At 33.7% G+C, this 20,426-nt stretch overlaps 2 protein-coding genes, 2 long non-coding RNA genes and 1 pseudogene across 7 annotated transcripts; 4 read left to right on the top strand and 1 right to left on the bottom strand.

Annotated features, from left to right (window-relative positions):
* Positions 1-482: 482 nt before the first annotated feature.
* Positions 483-1,464, bottom strand: LOC104723186 (protein LATE FLOWERING pseudogene; annotated as a pseudogene). The gene is made up of 2 exons (XR_015573720.1): positions 1,325-1,464; positions 483-1,209 (listed from the first exon to the last, which is right to left on the bottom strand). The product of XR_015573720.1 is annotated as a protein LATE FLOWERING pseudogene (transcript).
* A 2,512-nt stretch (positions 1,465-3,976) lies between these two features.
* Positions 3,977-5,089, top strand: LOC147948726 (uncharacterized). 2 transcript variants are annotated; one of them, XR_015579894.1, is made up of 2 exons: positions 3,977-4,313; positions 4,752-5,089. It is a non-coding gene; the product is annotated as an uncharacterized LOC147948726 (long non-coding RNA). The 2 variants fall into 2 exon arrangements; XR_015579896.1 differs by having other exon boundaries at positions 4,728-5,089.
* A 547-nt stretch (positions 5,090-5,636) lies between these two features.
* Positions 5,637-7,129, top strand: LOC147948725 (uncharacterized). The gene is made up of 2 exons (XR_015579898.1): positions 5,637-6,384; positions 6,890-7,129. It is a non-coding gene; the product is annotated as an uncharacterized LOC147948725 (long non-coding RNA).
* Positions 7,130-9,541: 2,412 nt separating this feature from the next.
* On the top strand, positions 9,542-11,497 carry LOC147948724 (uncharacterized). Its single transcript, XM_087468277.1, has 3 exons — positions 9,542-9,872; positions 10,161-10,250; positions 10,332-11,497. The coding sequence occupies exons 1-3, from the start codon at positions 9,542-9,544 to the stop codon at positions 11,495-11,497; spliced, it is 1,587 nt and encodes a 528-aa protein (XP_087324403.1).
* A 3,091-nt stretch (positions 11,498-14,588) lies between these two features.
* LOC104723165 (ABC transporter B family member 14-like) lies at positions 14,589-19,605 on the top strand. Of its 2 annotated transcripts, none has more exons than XM_010441488.3 (9): positions 14,589-15,128; positions 15,227-15,281; positions 15,392-15,567; positions 15,640-15,840; positions 16,065-16,324; positions 16,401-16,944; positions 17,058-17,841; positions 17,919-18,160; positions 18,246-19,605. In XM_010441488.3, exons 1-9 carry the CDS (start codon positions 14,844-14,846, stop codon positions 19,449-19,451), a joined length of 3,753 nt encoding a protein of 1,250 aa, XP_010439790.2. In that variant the 5' UTR covers positions 14,589-14,843; the 3' UTR covers positions 19,452-19,605. The 2 variants fall into 2 exon arrangements, with proteins under 2 accessions (XP_010439790.2, XP_087340238.1); XM_087484112.1 differs by having other exon boundaries at positions 14,716-15,128; positions 16,077-16,324.
* Positions 19,606-20,426: the final 821 nt, after the last annotated feature.

Here is a 20,426-nt window from a genome sequence, read left to right as displayed (position 1 = left end):
CCAATTAACACGAGGTTTTTTAGAGGAAATTAACCACTACCGCTTTATATATATTGTTCTAGTCATGAAGGTTGTATTTCACGCCTCGAAACTTACCTTGGTTTCGGTCTTTGAGGGAAGTGGAACGGGAATTGCGGCTAATGTTGATTATGGAACCGGATTTGTCTCGTTTCATGTCGGTGGGGGTTTGCTGATCATCGATCGAACCTATATCAAATATGGCAGAAGCCTGGAAAACTCCTAAGTCCTAACTATCCAACAAATTATCACATGAATAAATATGACGCAGTGTTTGTTGACATATGGACTAACAATTTGTCCAATCCCCTAAGCCAGGACGAATGATTTGGGCCGAGTAGTGAAATAAGGTATCGTTTTGGAAAATTATCATTATCACATCATCGTCCTTTCTCTTCATCGCCACAGTATTATACAAACCATGTACTTTGGTACTTGGGTTTTTTTTTTTGGCAAAGTAATTAGGAAGTAAAAATTTTACAAAGTCCACAATATTTCTAAATTCCAAGAATGATAAACCAAAAAAAACATAAAAAGAATTACTAATAGTTTAATCAATTAATATCTATCATCCATTATTGTTTCTCAGGATACAGATGGTCATGCAATATATTGTAGTAAAAATGTTGCAAGGTCATAACTAACAAGTGATTAACGCTAAGATCACAAATGGAGGGAGAGGTCAAGACACTGCTCGTTACCCTTCTCACTATTCACCACGTTATAGTGATGATCTGAAATGTCAACACCTCGTTGACTATACTCTCCTTTGCATTCTCTACCTTGGTGGGATGTGGCCAACTGGACATGAGAACCACTAGATCTGAAGATCGGATAGTCAGGATGAACCGCTGGAAAACAAGCAACGGAGGCAGAAGCAGGGTAGCCTAAGATGGTCAAATGATGTCGAGAGGGAGAGGATAATAAAACAGGTAACGTGTGAAGCAAGTCATTATTGTTGACAAAATCGTAAGCCCTTTTGGCTCTTCTAGCAGCGGTTCTCTCCTTCTTGTGAGCGTTCTGGTGACCCCCTAGGGCTTGGGAGCTATGGAATTTTCTTGAACAAAAGAGGCATGGGAATACTCTTGATGAAGCTGTGTCTTCGTCTGTCTTGTTGGCTTCTTGCGTTGGCTTGATCTCTTCTTCTTCCTCCACTTCTACTTGATGGTGATGATCTTCCATTCTATGTTACTATATACACAACAAAAAGTGACTAAGCATTAGATTAACTTACAATTATGCACAAAACAACTTATAGAGCAAACCCAAAAATGAAAAGGGTATGAATATCAGAATATGTCTATACCTTGAGCTGAAGAACAAGATAGAGAGAATGTGTGTGATATGGGCTTGAGATATGAGTTTAAAAGGGCAAGTGTGAAGATGAGAAGTAGAAGAGAAGTCAAGTTTAAGATGGTGTTTGAGGAGAGTTGGAAACTGTGAAGAAGAATCTGTGAGTGGATTCATTAGTGTTATTATTAAGTGTTCTGTTCTGTTGCAGAGCCAACTTTGGGAGCAGGTTCTTTTGCCCGTATGGGCTTGGGAACAGTGGAGATAAGAGAGAGTCAGAGATAAAGAGAGAGAAGAGAATGAGTAAAAGGTGGTGCATGTTGATGAAAAGGAGATTGATTGGTGAGAAAGAAAGAGACGTTTGAATTGGAAAATGCAACTTCTTTTTATTTTCTATCTTGAGATTAGCATTTTTTGGGTTTTGCTTCTTCTCTAAATGTAACTCTATTTCCTATTGGCAGAATCATATAGTTCCATTCAACTTCCTCCACCTCCGTTGTAATATTGACCATGCCTTTAATGAACTTCAGAACTTGTATTGTTAGCTTCTTTGAGACACATTTTAATTAACGCATCAAAATACACCAATGATCTCCTACATAGCATATCTTTACGTGAACAAGGATTAGGCAAAATGGCAAATGATATGTGTCGGTTTAATACTTTTCATGTACGCTAAAAAATGAAGAAACATTCCATTATAGTTTCTTATATAATGATAAGTTGACTCAGCTTTGTTATTCTACTTTATTTTAATTTGGGTTACAAAGAAGTCAAATATAAATATTTTCTTTAAAACAAAAAAAAATCAACTTAAATCAATATATATCGTGACACGAAAAGAATATACAAAACTAGCTAGCAACGATAGTGGATGGAAATAGAAGCAGAAGGCTCCACAACTTGAGAAGCAAATGGGTAGTCATAAAGACTGTGATGGGTCCTGACTGATCGCACCGCACCGCCCACATTCCCCTTGCAACTTGTCTCGTCCTAGTTGGCTGCCTACTACTTTCTAATAATAAGCCAATATAGCTTTTATTTTGCTTTACGTTTATGGATTGTTGCGGCCCGTTTAACTTTCGTTTTATGTTATTACGAGGCCGGAAACAACCCACTAGCCGGCCTTACATCTAAAAACCATCCGGTACCAATCTCTTTCTACTAACCTTTCCCTAGTGAAATTAGGCCGAGTATTAAAGATAATCTTCTGAAGATTAGAGGAAGGCAAAATTTGATTTGCATTAAACAATCAGGGACAATACAAACTTCTTATTTGGATTCGTTTACATGCGAAGTTTGAAAGAAAGACTCAAAGTTTCAAATTTTGAGTTTCTATAATATGTGGTTTTAATTTGGATTCGTTTATATAATTTGCTCTTTTGATGTAGTAACGATGCATGAATCTTTATATCTTATATAATATAAGAATGTTTTTTCTAACTTTGCTTGCCAATACGACACTTGGCGTTCTATATTTGTAAAATATGTCTTTCTCACTAATTTTAAACATCTTTTTATATACTTTATTTTATTTATATCTTACATGGTGTTTGCTTTTAAAATAAAAAATTTCACATTGTTACAAAAATATATTTCTTCCAACTTTGAGTTTAACATATAATATACTTTATAATAAAAGCATATACCATATAACCTAAAAAAACTACTGATCAAACCAATTAAAACAAAAAAAAAGTTTTTCTACTTTTAAAATAAAAATTGAAGCCAAATTAATTTATGATAGACTAATTTTAAAATAGAAAATATGTTCTAATATATTTTAAAAATCACATTGTATTCAATAATCATATATATTGTATTAAAGCCAAAACTCAGATAAAATTAGCTTAATTATTTAATAATCTATAAGTTATAGTTTGACTGTCTTTAAAGCGCATGTACTAAAAGAAAATAAAAATAACATAATTGCTTAATCACCCCGTGAAATAATAGAAAACTATAGTTTCACAAAATAATTTAATGGTAATTATACTATTTCTTTTAAATTATTAGAAAATAGAGATAATATATCGAATCTAAAAAACATGAAATTTGACACACTTTTCTTTTCATAAATTTTACTCAAAATTTAATGCGAGATATAGTATAAGATATTTCATAAATTTTAATGACATGAGCCATATTTTAATATGGATTATTCCAAAAAAAATTATATTAAGGGTGTTTACAAGATTAGAGAGTAAATACTGGAGCATATGATAAATCGTGAATACACTTATCAGTTATTCAAAATAATCATTGGTGATTCTTCTGTTAATTTTTAAAAAAACACTAGGTTTTGAACCCGCGCTATGCGCGGGTATATTTATATAATTTCTTTTAAATATTTTAAAGCTTATTTTGTTTAATAGCTATACATTGATATCTAATAATAAAACAAATTACTATAATTTTTTTAATTCAATTTAACATATTTTTTTAAAAAAATTATTAACATTATTCATGTAATTTTAAAATAGTAGAATAGTAGAAAAAATTATAGAAATATAATGTGTCATTTTCTCAACTTGCTATTAGAAATATCAAATTTAAAAATGTTAGATTTTGTTATTAGCCTATTAGTAAAGCAGTTATAAATATTTTGACAAAGCATTAGAAATATTTTGTCTTCCTTTTCTTTTTTTTTTCTTCGGTGATGTCTAGATAAAAAATTATAAATAGATATTAAAAATTATTAACAAACCAGGTGGGTGGTGTTGCATAAGTCAAATACAGAGAATCTAAAACATCGTCTCTTCACAACTCGCCTACGGCGATTCTCAAGACTGAGTTTCTCCTGTCTCTGTCTTCTTCTTCTTATTCTATATCCGATTTTTGCATCCTAATCCTATGATTAATATTGGTTTGGTGGCAAATACAATGGATTCGATTAAGGACACGCTAGGGAAACTGGAGAAGTTGGCTGCCAACGCTACCAAGAAGGCAGAGGATTAGATAAATGATAAGATGAATTGGGAATTGGGAATTCGTTTGACAGAACTGTAAGCTTCTTTTTCTTCTTCTTCTTCTTCCCTTTTGATCAAATGAATTGGGAATTAATCTGATTACCGTCTGTCAGAGAGTTTGATAGTATTGGTTATGTCTTTTGGTTAAGTTAGTTGTTCATCCATCTATGCTTCTTTCTTATTAACGCCGGAATCTTGCTTCACGTACAACTACCAACACAAAATCAAAGTATTTTGCCACGGATGATCTTATCATTCATACTGGTGCATTATCTTCTCTATCTCAATCAAAGTATACTTTTGAAGATCAGGCTCTTCTAGGTGTAGCCTTTGAAAGTTGAAAATCTTGCATTGTTTGTAAGGCATGTCTTCACCGAGTTATTTTCAACAGCGTTCCGATAATTTTAGCGGACTGCCCACTTTGCAATATATCAATAATCAAACAAATAGTTGTACATTCTGGTCTATGAGCAGCAGTTCAAATCCCATAAGTCAAGGAGGGAAGTAATGGAGCTGAAGAAGGAGAAGTTGCAGGTGCCATTGTAATTCAATGAGCTTGAAGAGGACGACATGCTTGACGATTGAAGAAGTTTTGGTAGAGCTATCGTTTTCAATTATATTGAGGTTGTTTCATTCTCTATTTTAGATGCCTATTTATACAAATACACCTAATTTAGAATTTGTAAGCTTTCCTATTTTATTTTTTGCTGCTAAGTAGCATTCTTCCCTTTTGTTTTAACCTAAAAGAAGCTTTTGTAAATGTGGAAATTTTTATTTGAATGATTTAGAATATATGAACGATTTAACATTTATATGTTTGTTCCTAAATTTACAAATATTTTCTTATATTTATTTTATTTCCATAGATTAAACTTTTTCATACTTAAATTTACAAATTTTTTATTATATAGAGTTTATTTCCATAGATTTTACTTATCAAATATTTTCTTATATTTATTTTACTATATAGATTTTATTTCCATAGATTTTACTTATTTTCTTTTAACTTTATTATAAATAATCTTATTTTAAACATTTTCGTTTATCAATTTAACATTTTTTAATAAATATAAATTTTTATATTTTGATTAGTTTTATATCATTTATTTATTTTGGAAACAAAAACTTAAATTTACATATATTTTTATTTAGATTTTATTTCCATAGATTAAATTTTTTCTTCTTTAAAAAAATCTTAATAATATAGAAAGTTTTGTATTTTTAAAAAATGTTAATTAGTGAGATGGATAATTCCTATTGGTGGTTTTAAATCCTATGTGGACATGCTTAGGAGCTATAAGCTCCAACTTTTATTTAGTATAGATTAAATTTGACACATTTTTCTTTTCATGAATTTTATCCAAAATTTAATGTGAAATATAGTATAAGATATTTCAAAAAACGTTATGACATGTGCCATATTTTAATATGCATTATTCTAAAAAAAATTATATTAAGGGTGATTACAAGATTAGAGAGTACATACTAGAGCATATGATAAACCGTGAATACACTTATTAGTTATCCAAAATAATCACTAGTGATTCTTTTCCTACCTTTTAAAAAACATTAAATTTGATACATTTTTCTTTTCATGAATTTTATCCAAAATTTAATGCGAGATAAAGTATAAGATATTTCAAAAAAATTTATAACATGAGCCATATTTTAATATGCATTATTCCAAAAGTTTTTGTATTAATGGTGATTACAAGATTAGAGATGTAACATCCGCGAACCAATTTTTGTAGATTTGGTGTGGGTGTCGATCGACACACATGGTGGCATCGATCGACACCATGTTTTTCCGGTTTGGTCGGGTTTGATTTAATTGTCGATTGGTTCGGTTTGGTTCAATTAAAATCCCTAAATCGTGTGTAAAAGGGGAAAACGACCCTAGGTCGTGTTATTTTGTTGGTAGTCGCCGCTTTTGAGAGAAAGAGAAAGAGAGAAAAGAGAGAAAACGTTTCTGTGACTTTCTGGGTTTGTTCTTGGAGTTTTGGAGAGATCTGAGGCTGTAGGAGGGTTAGCTGTTGCTGTAAACGAAGGGGGAGCTTCTGGAGGTGTTGTTTTCCACGTTTCTCAATCCAATCTTCCTGTTCTTGAGGTGAGTGCTTGACCATGGTTGATCTAAGCATGAGATCTCTCTTGTTTGTGTGTTTTCTTTGTTGTTTGTGTTGTTTTGTTGCTTGGGATCGTTGCTTTTGTGATTCCCAGTGTTTTCTGAGGTAATTGGGTGAGTTTGAGACGGATTCGAGATGATTGGGAAGGAGAGTTCGATGCTCGGTTTCGCGCAGATCGTGTCTGCAGAGGAGGCATCGATCGACACTAGGAAGCATCGGTCGACACCATTTGGAGTGGCATCGGTCGACACTGTTTAGCATCGGTCGACACCATTGTTTGTAGCATCGATCGACACCGTGAGGAATCGGTCGACACTGGTCTTTGTCGAGACTTGTTTTCCTGGTTTGATGTATTGTTGTGTGTTGTTTGTTTTGCTTAAACTTGAGGGTCTTATATGCTTGTGTGTATAACCCAGTAGATGGGAGGACGGCCTCACTAAGTATTTATGATAATACTTACGCATCTCAATTGTTGTTTGTGGTGTGCAGGTATGTGACGTGGAATCATGGCGATGAGGAGGAGGATGAACTAGGGTCTCGTTTGTATGTTGTTGGTCTTTGTTATATTGTTTAGGATGGAACCTTGGATAGAGATATGTTAGGTTGCTGGATAGAATGGATAGAAGTGTTACTGTATTGGTTTTGTATTATTGATATGTTTCCGCTGTGCATGTAATTGGATGTTGGTTTATTATTGGTTGGTTACCGTGTGTGGGTTGGTTTGTTTAATTAAGTAGTATGGGATACCTAATTATATCTTGTATTTAATTATTAAAAAGAAAAAAAAAAAAAAGGGTCGGGTTGTTTCAAGAGAGTACATACCGGAGCATATGATAAATCATGAATACACTTATTAATTATTCAAAATGATCATTGGTGATTGTTCTGTTACCTTGTAAAACATATTGTCTAGATTCATAATCTCATTAGTATAGTACAAAATTCAAGTTTTAAAAGTTTAGTTTATTGATTGGATGAATTTGAGTCGGTCAGATTTTTTTCTCACTTATCAAATTTTAAAATCTTCAAAATCTGATGGAAAAATCAACATATAGATATTATAAGCTCAAATATAGTTAATTAAAAAACATTTAGATGTAAGTTAAAATAAATTAGAAATGTAGTTATGTCAGAAAAATAATTAGAATGTATCTATTGTTGATATCAATTTTTCTGATTTTGTCTTCCCTTCCATCTACACCAAATGACATGTTGGAGAGTTCATATTTTTATAATTATAAGAATATAATAAATAAGAATAGAGACAAGGACCGAGAAATAACCCATCATCGTAGAAGTATAACACATTTTAAGCATTCATATAGTGTTTCTCATTCACAAGAAATTTGTTAAGAGGCTAATTGAAGAAAATCAAACCATAGCAACATATTGGGGAGTCAAAAAGAAAGTCAAATATTAAAATTGAGTTAAAGGATATATAATATTGTAAAACCACTCGCAAAGAGATAAATATTTATCAATTATTTTTTTTACGATTGAGACTAAAACATAATTTTTATTTGTTTATTTTCATGGTTGATGAGTTTCGCTAATAATTTTCTGGTTATAGAGATCTAGCGAATCATCATATAAATCTTGACCGCATCCATATATTAGAGCTTTGGAAAAGATGGAGGGAAAAATGAGATTTATCTAGAAATATTTGTAAACTATTATCAATACTCAATTTTCGTTTTGAATGTCTGAATATGGTCTCTACACAAACCTCATGTGTGTAAGGCTATCTCCAATATATATTTTATTTTTTACTCTATAATAGAGTATAGTTTTTTTCAATGTATCAATCTATTTTATAGAGTTAGTTTAAAAAAGTAATGTTGCATATGGAGTAATACTACCATTTACTCTATTTTAGAGTAAGATATAGATTAGGGTTTAGAGCAAATGCTACTCTATAACAGAGTATTGACTTTAAAATAGAGTGGAGTTGGAGATGCTCTAAGAATCTAACAATTTATCACAAAATAATAAAATCCAAAACAACCAAACTTTGAGGGATTTAATTACTTCAATCAAAAAAAATTCTGATATGTTTTTTTTATTTTATTTTGCATCCAAACATTAAGAACCACATATATAAAGGAACACATATTAAACATTTATTTTAAAAAATCATATTAAAAAATCCAATTCAAAAATATATTTATAAATTTAAGATATATCGTCAATATAAACTCTGCAAAAAAAATAGATACTCTTTCAAAAGCTCGTGATCAAGCGATGAGTAGTCTTAATAGAATCCATAGACAATCTATCCCCCGACTTCAACATCAGCTATGTCAGGCCTATCGAGAGGAAGAATATTATTGGAAAAATAAAAGTCGAAATAGGTGGATGCATCTGGGAGATTGGAACACAGCGTTTTTTCATGCTAGCACAGAAACAAGATATGCAAAGAATCACCTAGTCAGTTTAAAGGACGAATCCAATGATGTTTTCTCAGGTGACGTTGAAATTGGGAGGCTGGCTCAAAATTATTTTACGAAAGCTTACACCTCAAGCAAGGTTCCTGTCTCTCCGATCGATTTTGGGGATTTCCCTACCAAAGTGATGCAAACAATGAATGACGAGCTAACTCATGAGTTTTCAAGTGAGGAAATAAAGGAGGCCTTATCCTTCATTGGTGATGATAGAGCACCAGGTCCTGATGGGCTCACGGCGCGATTCTACAAACAATATTGGGAAGTTCTAAGTTCTGACATTATTCGTGAAGTCCACGAATTCTTCGAAACATCTTACATGAAACCAGGACTGAATCATACGAATATATGTTTGATTCCCAAGATTGATAGACCAGAAACTCTCTCAGATTTCTGACCTATTGCATTATGCAATGTACTATATAAGATAATATCAAGATGTTTGGTAAACCGCCTCAAGAAGCATTTGAATACTATAGTCTCCGATTCCCAAGCGGCTTTTATTCCGGGACGTCTGGTCACTGATAATATCATGATTGCTCATGAGGTTATGCACTCATTGAAATCAAGGAAAAGAGTGTCACAAAGCTACATGGCAATAAAGACTGATGTAACCAAGGCCTACGACAGAGTTGAGTGGGATTTCCTCGAAGTGACAATGAGATTATTTGGTTTTTCAGACAAATAGATTAGCTGGATAATGGGAACAGTTCGCTCTGTAAGCTACTCGGTTCTAGTGAATGGTAAACCTCATGGTACGATCGTCCCTGAAAGAGGCATCCGTCAAGGGGACCCTCTATCACCATATTTATTCATCTTATGTGCAGATATTATGAGTCACCTAATACAAACAAGAGTCCAATCTGGTGATATACATGGAGTTAAAATTGGAAATGGTGTGCCAGCCATTACACATTTGCAGTTTGCTGATGATTCACTCTTCTTCTGTCAAGCAAATTCCTGGAATTGTAAAGCGATCAAAGAGGCATTTGATGTTTATGAATACTACTCAGGCCAGAAAATAAACACAAGTAAGTCTATGATAACCTTTGGATCAAGAGTACACGGACAATTACAAAATCGCCTGAAAAACATTTTAAAGATCCCAAACCATGGAGGTGGAGGCAAATATCTAGGTTTGCCTGAACAATTTGGTAAAAAAAAAAGTGAAATGTTTCATTACATAATCGAGAAAGTTAAACAAAGAACATCAGCATGGAGAGGGCGCCACCTATCCCCAGCTGGGAAGGAAATTTTAATCAAATCAGTAGCATTAGCCATGCCTGTCTATTCCATGTCATGTTTTAAAATCCCAACAGGCATACTAGATGAGATTGATTCCTTAATGCAAAGATTTTGGTGGGAGAAAAGCAATCAGGACAGGGGAATTCCCTGGATTGCTTGGAAACGTTTGTAGTATTCAAAGAAGGAGGGAGGCCTTGGTTTTAAAGATTTATCAAAATTTAATGATGCTTTGCTTGCAAAACAAGCATGGAGAATATTACAAAACCCTGATACACTAATAGCAAAAGTCTATAAAGCTCGCTATTTCAAAGACACTTCCCTACTTGATGCAAAACAGAGGAAAAACCAATCATATGGGTGGGCTTCAATTCTTGAAGGACTAAAAATCATAAAACTTGGCTCGAGATACATTTTAGGAGATGGTCTTTCTATTCGGACCAACCTGGATAATATAACTGCAACTCATTCACCAAAGCCTATTTGTACCAATGATCCAACAACCGAAGCAACTCTAGATACCTATATCATAAAGAACATAGACCATAGACACTGGAACACAGACCTTATTGCTGAATCTATTAGTCCGGAGGATCAAGACAAAATAAAGAACATCTATCTCCCAAGAAGGGTAACCGCAGACAGGTTAGTATGGAACTATAATAAGACTGGTGAATATACAGTTAGATCGGGGTATTGGTTATCAATGCACAACCCAACCCAACAAAACAACCTACCACCTATTCCACATGGTTCGATTGATCTAAAGAATAAGGTATGGAAAATTAATATTCTCCCAAAGGTCAAGCATTTCCTTTGGCGTCTAATATCAAAATCATTGCCTACAATTACCCGCTTAAACACCAGAGGTATGAATTTGGACCCAGTTTGTCCTAGATGTTTCCAGAATGATGAAACAATCGAACATGTTTTAATCCTATGTCCTTATGCTCAATCAATATGGGAGTTGGCAAATATTCCTACAACCTCTCTATACTCTGTATTCTTAAACTGTGAAACGCTATTAGAAGGAATTTTTGAACTGCAACTCGAAACGGATATAACACCACAAACAAGGTATCTACCTTTTTGGCTTTTATGGCACATCTGGAAGGCTAGGAACAATTTTATTTTTAATGGCACCCAAGATAATCCAACAACCATTCTACTAAGAGCAAAAGCGGACGTTCGAGATTGGATCAGAGGTATCACAAGCCAAGACCATGCTAAAATCACTGCACCAATTCCCACTTCACACCATTGGAATCGACCTGACTCAACATCGAAAATTAAATGCAACTACGATGCTGCTTACGATCATTTAACTAACCAAGGAAAGTATGGTTGGATAATGCGTAAACATGATAGAACACCATTAAACTGGGGATCACTGAAGCTGGGACCGGTTAGTTAACCTCTGGAGGCTGAAGCAAGAGCTCTGCTGGTATCAATGCAACAATACTGGATCATAGGACTACGTGATGTCATATTTGAAGGTGATTGTGAGACCTTAACCAAGATCGTCAATCATACTGAAGTTGATATTTCTATTGAGCCTATCTACAGAGATATTATGTTCTGGTCTACATTATTCCAATCAGTTTCTATTGTATCTGTTTTAAGAAGTTGTAACAAAGCAGCCCATTTACTGGCAAAATATGGATGTTTGCATAATACTTATTATTCTGAGTGTTGTAATCTACCTTGCTGGTTAACAAAACAGTTGTATGAAAACATTTCTAATTCTTAATATAAATTTTATTTCGATGAAAAAAAATTTAAGATATATCGTAATTAATAAAATAAAATTAAATATATCTTGCGCATCGCGCGAACCTATTTCTAGTATATATCTTAGTTTTCTCTTCCTTTCAGATTGAACGTAGTATTTGATTTTCATGGCTATACTATACTTTGCAATTGGAGATCATATTTATACGAGGAGACAATATAAATTAATAATATACGGATCACAAAAGTTGTATCTATAGTTAAATGAAAGTATTTTTTTCTTTTTGTGAAAAATATCTGAGAGCTAATTAGCTAAACCATATCTGGTAATCCTCTTTTTAGATGGAACCTTTTTTTGTCGCCAAGATTGTAAATTTGTAATGTTATGCAGCAAGCTTCTTTGAGGAAAGTAATGGACAAGACCCCATGCATGATGCATTAAAGAGAAAATATATATAGCACGTATGGAACGGAACTTATGAGAATTGAATTTTGGATGCTGGTGGTTAAACGATGTGGTCCCTAAAATTGAAAGTTCAATTTGTGGCCTTAAAACTGTATAATAAATATCTTTACATACTCCCTCCGTTCTAATATAACTGTCGTTTAAGGTTTTTGCACATAAATTAAGGAAACTATTAAATTTTATGTTTTGCCCTTCATTAATATATTTTATAATTTTTTCATTGGTTGAAACTTTAAAGTAGCAGTGATAAGATTGGAATATTCATCAAACATCTGCATTGAAAATCTAAAACGACAACTAATATGAAATAAAAATTAAATCCTAGAACGACAACTAAATTAGAACGGAGGGAGTATATGATTATTTGCATGTACAGTATATCCATTTTTCAATGACTAATTTTTGAACCGACGTCAAGACGTGTATATCAATACAATAAAAGAAGGATGTGTTGCTCTCCTCTTCTGACACATCAGCCTCAACATTGAAGCATGGCTTGACACATCAATTAAAATCAATAGCCAATAAAAACATTTGAATTAATACAGCTAAGATTTCTAAACCAATTAAAAAACTATGTGCCACATCATGTTGTCTTTCACTTATTGAGTTAATTTTTACTGAGAAATTTTGAAATAGATTTTTGAATTGCAAGTGCTTCAACTTTTGACTCCGGCTATTGTACCTTCTCTTTTTTGGGGGTGAAATATGTCATGTTGCACTAATATTCTTACGGTTGATGTTTATTATTTTAGGCAAAGCTTCATTGGAAGAATTGTAGATGACCGTATTAAAACTTTCGCAGCAAAAGTCACAAAACAAGTTATATTAACCAATGTCTATGAACTGTTTTAGCATATTTAATTGAATATAAATACTCATTTCATAGACATGTAAAAAGTCCATCTATTTCGATTTCTATACTTCCATTTAGGTTTCTTTACTTGTGTTCAATAAATTTTATCCATGAAGTTTTATCAAAACCATATTTTCTCAGCTGATTGCAATTCAAATAAAAGTTAAAAATATAAATGTGTTGTATCTACATAATATGTGTGTAAAGACATAATATATTCTATGAAATAAAAAAAATAAGTCAAATTCTATAAAAAAAATATATATATGTTTAAAAATTATATTTATACTAAAAAATTATTCAAAATAGTATCTCGCTGTTAGTCATATTTTTTACACGTGACAATGAGTAAATTTGATTTATTTTTCTATTTTTTCTATAAGATTGTGCTAGATTAACATATTTAGCTTGAAGAACTTAATCATAAGCTTGTCAAGTGAATGATAAGCTTCCAACTTGATTGTAAGCTTATCAAGTGATTAAATGGGTTTGTTTAGTTTAGGTGTTAGGGTAAGATAAGAACAAATATAAATATGTTGTAATGTTGTAAGAGATAAATTATGTGAGATTTAGGAGAAAGTTTGAAGTGCCTAAACCTAAAGTACTCTAAGAGATCCATCAAAAACATTTACAATGTAAACATCAAAGAGTAATCTGTTTTACTATTCTAGAGGGTTTGTGAGTGAGAAACAAATCAAGAACTAATGGTTTGTAATCTCTCAACTATTAGGTAATAAAACTTAAAATATTTTCATAAACTAAATTTATGAAATAAAAAACTCAAGTATCATATGATGATGTAAATAATAATAATAATAGTAATAATAATAATTACTATTGAAATTATCAAAAACTTATATGAATTGATTCCAAATAACATATATTAAATTATGAAATCGAGAAAAACAAAACAGAAAAATATGATAAAATAAAATAAAAAACAAATCCTGCGGCGTAGCGCAGGTACCAACCTAGTATAACTAATAACTAAATCAGAAGCAAGAATCGTATACACGTTTACTATGACTACATTTTCTGAAGTTTAATTCTCTAACTGTAAACCCTATTCCATAAATGATTGAAAAAGCCAATCAATCAAAGTTTGATTTTCGATTTAATGTCTAAAACTGACAAAAAAATGTGAAGAAGTTTAGTCTTTTATAAGGTAGATGTGCGAAAGATTATTTAATTATTTCCAGAACATTGATTATCTGCAATTACCAACGTCGATCGATGTTAGAGGTGCTCACGTGGAGCTGAACCATGCATAAATGAAAACAAAAGAAGAACTATTTGTACTCACGAGTTTGTTTTAAAGAAGCTTCGTTTTAAAAATACTCGTGAGTTGTGTTAAAAAGAAACTTAAAACTATAAACATACAGTATGTACTATTTAGTCTGAAATTCTTTATAACTGCATAATTAATGTATACAGTGACTAATATAGATAAATGAGCGAGACGGAAGTGAACTCGTTATGGTCCACTTTACGGCCAGGGCGGACCTGGCTTTTTACTGAGTTGTCTAAAAATTAGTTAGACAGATGGTGATATTAAATGAGCGAGAGGGAAGTGAAATTTGTCTGTATTTCCCGTGCATGTTACCCTTTTTCCCCCACATGCCAAACACCCTAAATCCCCCCCTCTACTCATCTACGCTCTCGAGTATTTCTCTGTTTCTAGTCACTGTGTAACTGTGTTCAGTGAAAATGGATAACATAGAACCACCACAACCACCCTCTAATGGAAATATCCAGGCCGAGCCAGAAACAATGACGAACGAGAAGAAAAAGATGAAGAAGGAATCAGTTACATTGATGGGTTTGTTTGGTGCAGCAGATCATGTTGATTGCTTTCTAATGTTCCTAGGCGGTTTAGGCAATTGTATTCATGGCGGTACGCTTCCGTTCTTCTTTGTGTTCTTCGGTGGAATGCTAGATTCTCTTGGAAATCTTTATAAAGATCCTAAAGCCATATCTTCCCACGTTTCACAGGTTTCTTCAGAAACCACTAAAATAAGATTCTCTCTTTCTCTTCCTCTTGATTTTTTTGGTAATAAGTTCCTAATACTAATTTTGTTATTTGTTTCAAGAATGCTCTCTACTTGGTCTACCTAGGATTGGTCAATTTGGTATCAGCCTGGATCGGTACGTGTCTAGCAACATTGATCTGTTATTTTTAATATATATATATATAGTACTAATTAAGAACGCTTTTCATGTTTTAAAGTTGAAATGGTTTATTGGCAATTTGACAGGTGTTGCTTGTTGGATGCAAACAGGGGAAAGACAAACACGGCGATTGCGTATAAGTTATCTCAAATCAATCCTAGCAAAAGATATTACTTTCTTCGATACAGAAACTAGAGATTCAAACTTCATTTTTCACATCTCAAGCGACGCAATCTTGGTTCAAGATGCAATTGGCGATAAGGTAACCCTTTCTAATTAATTATAAGGACGAAACAAAACTTTGAAACTTGATGAAATGTGTTTTGTTTTTCAGACCGGCCATGTTTTGCGGTACTTATGTCAGTTCATTGCGGGATTTGTCATCGGTTTTTTGTCGGTATGGCAGCTAACGTTGCTCACATTAGGAGTGGTTCCATTGATAGCAGTTGCAGTAGGAGGCTATGCTATAGTCATGTCTACAATCTCAGAAAAGAGTGAAGCTGCTTATGCTGATGCAGGAAAAATCGCAGAAGAGGTTTGTTTTAAAAATTAATATAGTGTTTACATGTGAAAAAGTGTTACACAGAAAAGAAAAGAAAAAATGACCACAAAAACATTTTAAAGGCAAACCCAAACTAACAACATAATTTGTATGATGTGCTACAAAATGGGAAATCAAAGCAAAAACATTAATAAAACATTCGGATCTATTTTTATTTAATTAGTTCTTAACACAATTTTCTATTGATATATTATCAGGTTATGTCACAGGTGAGAACAGTGTATGCATTTGTAGGTGAAGAAAAAGCTGTAAAATCTTACTCAAAGTCTCTCAAGGAAGCTTTTAAAATCAGTAAAAGGAGCGGTATTGCTAAAGGTTTAGGAATTGGATTAACATTTAGCCTCTTGTTCTGTGCTTGGGCGTTGCTTTTTTGGTATGCAAGTATTCTTGTGCGCCACGGCAAAACCAACGGTGCAAAAGCCTTCACAACGATCCTCAATGTCATTTACAGTGGATTGTAAGTAAATATCCAAATATTTCTCTTGATATATCATCAAATTGCATCATACAAATCATTATCTTATATTTTTCAGCGCCTTGGGTCAAGCCGTGCCTAGCTTATCCGCAATTTTGAAAGGCAGAGTTGCTGCTGCAAATATTTTTAAAATGATAGGAAACAACAATCTTGAAAGTTCTGAGAGATTAGACGACAATGGAACATCATTGGAAAATGTAGCTGGGAGGATTGAGTTTCATCAAGTGTCTTTCGCATATCCTTCTAGACCAAGCATGGTTTTTGAGAATCTTAGTGTCACAATACATTCAGGCAAGACTTTTGCATTTGTCGGTCCAAGTGGTTCAGGGAAAAGCACAATCATATCATTGATGCAACGGTTCTATGAACCTAACTCAGGGGAGATTCTCTTGGATGGAAATGACATCAAGAGCCTAAAGCTTAAATGGTTGAGAGAACAGATGGGATTAGTGAGTCAAGAACCAGCATTATTCGCCACAACCATAGCTTCCAACATTCTTCTTGGTAAAGAGAACGCAAGTATGGTTCAGATCATAGAAGCTGCTAAAGCAGCCAACGCAGATTCTTTCATTAAATCATTACCCAATGGTTACAATACTCAGGTAAATTATCTGGTTTTTTGTGATCATAAATCTTGTCATATTTCTTGTTTGTCCAAACAAAAAAAAAAAAAAAAATCTTATATTTCTTATATTGGTCAAACCATTCCATATAGGTTGGAGAAGGAGGAACTCAGCTATCAGGAGGACAAAAACAGAGGATTGCAATTGCTCGAGCAGTTCTAAGAAATCCAAAGATATTACTTTTAGATGAAGCAACAAGCGCTCTTGATGCCGAATCAGAGAAGATTGTTCAGCAAGCACTTGACACAGTCATGGAAAAAAGAACAACAATCGTCATTGCACATAGATTATCCACCATTAGAAATGTTGACAAGATTGTTGTATTGAGAAATGGTCAGATTATGGAAACCGGTAGCCACTCAGAACTTATATCAAGAGGAGGAGATTACGCAACTCTTGTGAATTGCCAAGAGACAGAACCTCAAGAAAACTCGAGATCAATTATGTCTGAAACTTGTAAAACACAAGCTGGATCTTCTAGTTCAAGAAGAGTTTCTAGCTCAAGGAGGACTTCAAGCTTTAGGGAAGAACAAGAGAAGACTGAAAAAAAATCAAATGGCGGAGATTTAAGCTCGTCTTCAGTGATATGGGAACTTATAAAGTTGAATGCTCCAGAATGGCTTTATGCATTACTTGGCTCAGTCGGTGCAGTTCTTGCTGGATCACAACCGGCACTATTCTCGATGGGGGTTGCTTATGTGTTAATCACGTTTTATTCGCCTTCTCCTAGTCTGATCAAGCGACAAGTCGAAAAGGTAATTGTTATCTTTGTTGGAGCTGGAGTAATAACTACTCCTATATATCTCCTCCAACATTACTTCTATACACTTATGGGAGAGCGTCTTACTTCACGGGTTCGCTTATCCTTGTTTTCAGGTAAACATAAACATTTTTTAAACATCTTGAGTTTGATTTAATGCTTTATTATTTATATATCTTTACAACAATTTCAGCTATCCTTTCGAATGAAATCGGGTGGTTTGATCTCGAAGAAAATAACACTGGATCACTCACTTCAATCTTATCTGCTGATGCAACCTTGGTGAGGAGTGCTATAGCGGATCGCCTCTCAACAATAGTTCAGAACATATCTCTTACAGTCACATCCTTAGGACTTGCCTTTTTCTACTGTTGGCGTGTTGCAGCCGTAGTAACTGCTTGTTTCCCTCTTATCATTACCGCTTCTCTTACCGAGGTAACTCCAAAACCAAAGATCCTCTCTCAGCTATATTTTTACTTTTGAAACCGAATAAGCTTGAATGCTCTATAATATTTCACAGCAATTGTTTCTAAAAGGCTTTGGAGGAGATTACACAAGGGCTTACTCTAGGGCAACTTCATTGGCGCGTGAAGCCATTGTGAATATAAGAACTGTAGCTGCATTTGGTGCTGAAAAGCAAATCTCAGAACAGTTTACTAGCGAGCTAACCAAACCCACCAAGAATGCCTTACTCAAAGGTCATATCTCTGGATTTGGATACGGTTTATCTCAATGTCTCGCCTACTGTTCCTACGCACTTGGTCTCTGGTACATTTCAGTTTTGATTCAGCGGAAGGAGACAAACTTTGAGGATAGTATCAAATCTTTCATGGTATTGCTCGTCACAGCTTACTCAGTAGGAGAAACGCTTGCGTTAACCCCAGATATCGTGAAGGGCACTCAAGCACTCGGTTCTGTTTTTAGGGTACTACATAGAGAGAGTGAAATACCTCCGGACCAGCCTAACTCAAGATTGGTCACTCAGGTTGAAGGAGATATAGAGTTCAGAGCCGTGAGCTTCGCCTATCCCACGAGACCCGAAATCACCATTTTTCAAAATCTTAATCTCTGGATTTCGGCGGGAAAAAGTCTTGCGGTCGTGGGAACTAGTGGTTCAGGAAAAAGCACAGTGATCGGACTGATCATGAGATTCTATGATACGACCAACGGAAAACTCTTTATCGATGGGCAAGATATAAAAACTATAAATCTACGTAGCTTGCGCAACAAGCTAGCATTAGTCCAGCAAGAACCAGCTCTGTTTTCAACAACCATATACGAAAACATCAAGTATGGGAACGAGAACGCGTCGGAGGCAGAAATCATGGAAGCCGCAAAAGCCGCGAATGCCCACGAGTTCATAATCATGATGGAAGAAGGATACAAGACGCACGTGGGTGATAGGGGAGTGCAGTTATCAGGTGGTCAGAAACAAAGAGTGGCTATCGCGAGGGCTGTTTTAAAGGATCCTTCAGTGCTTCTCCTTGATGAAGCAACAAGTGCTTTGGACACGAGCTCGGAGAAACTGGTGCAAGAGGCACTAGACAGGCTGATGAAGGGACGAACCACAGTGTTAGTGGCTCACAGGCTCTCGACCATAAGGAAAGCAGACATGATTGCTGTGTTACATAAGGGAGGAGTTGTGGAGAAGGGAAGTCATAGAGAGCTTGTTTCCAAATCTGATGGGGTTTATAAGCAATTGACGAGTCTTCAAGAAATGGTGTGACTGTGTGAGTGATCACTATTCACTAAATACCAAAAAAAACAAAAAAGTGATTTTTGTTTTTTTATGAAGTCTAGCTTCGGTAATTAATGATTGACTTGAATAACATAATGTCGATTTTCAAACTGACGCAACAAGCTTCGACGTTAATTTTTTCTTGCTTCGGGTTAGCAAGTGATGATCATGATCAATACAATAAAAACTGAATGTGTTACTCTCCAATGTTGACACCTCAGCTTTTTAGTTGAAAGAGGAGTTGAAACATCAGTTAAAACAGTTAGCCAATCAAATTATAAGAATTAATACAGCTCAATATTTTTGTTCAATCCACATCATTCCTTCTGATTTCTGTTATGGGTCCAGCCCAGTTACAATAATGTCGAAGAAAAACAGTAAAAATTAACCTGTGTATGGCAACTGAGGAAAGTGACGATTAAGGGACACAAGGTTACGTATTATTTGTAATCTAACATCATTTTTGGCAGTTTATTTTATTCTAAATAACAATCCGCACTATGTGCACAATAAAATAGTTAATAAATAATTTTACTGTAATTTATATATACAGAATCTATAATATTTATCGGTAAAATTATAATTTGGAATATAAAATTTATTTGTGTAGTATATATATTTTTTGTTTTATTTGAATATATAAAATTCTTGTATAATAATTAAGATTTAACTTATGGAAATTATTATAATATGGATTTTATATTATCTCACCATATGAATCAAAAGTTCTTAAAATTTTGTGGAAATGTAAGTAAGTAATGCAATTAAGTTATAAAGAAAATAAAAGAATTAAATTTTGGTTGTCATTTAAAAAAAATATACAATGGTATGTAAATAGAAATACTATTAAAAGCTGAGGACAAATAAATAAATCATTTCTCGAGCTTTGTGAGCGCAACATGTCAGTATTTTTTTGTTTTTGTGAGAAAACTTATATATATAAGGGATATGAACCAAACTAGA

Source organism: Camelina sativa, chromosome 2, assembly GCF_030686135.1.
Source record: "Camelina sativa cultivar CO46 ecotype springtype chromosome 2, ASM3068613v1".
Classification (NCBI taxonomy): domain Eukaryota; kingdom Viridiplantae; phylum Streptophyta; class Magnoliopsida; order Brassicales; family Brassicaceae; genus Camelina; species Camelina sativa.
This window is presented reverse-complemented; position numbering and strand designations above follow the sequence as displayed.

What these genes read in the sequence shown, in the direction of transcription:
- LOC104723165 (XM_010441488.3), top strand. Translation starts at nt 14,844, where the DNA reads ATGGATAACATAGAACCACCACAACCACCCTCTAATGGAAATATCCAG. An exon ending in TATCTTCCCACGTTTCACAG is followed by an intron (nt 15,129 to 15,226) that starts GTTTCTTCAGAA and finishes ATTTGTTTCAAG; the next exon opens with AATGCTCTCTACTTGGTCTA. An exon ending in CCAATGGTTACAATACTCAG is followed by an intron (nt 16,945 to 17,057) that starts GTAAATTATCTG and finishes CATTCCATATAG; the next exon opens with GTTGGAGAAGGAGGAACTCA.
- LOC147948724 (XM_087468277.1), top strand. Translation starts at nt 9,542, where the DNA reads ATGGGAACAGTTCGCTCTGTAAGCTACTCGGTTCTAGTGAATGGTAAA. An exon ending in AGGCCAGAAAATAAACACAA is followed by an intron (nt 9,873 to 10,160) that starts GTAAGTCTATGA and finishes AAATCCCAACAG; the next exon opens with GCATACTAGATGAGATTGAT. An exon ending in TCCCTGGATTGCTTGGAAAC is followed by an intron (nt 10,251 to 10,331) that starts GTTTGTAGTATT and finishes TTGCAAAACAAG; the next exon opens with CATGGAGAATATTACAAAAC.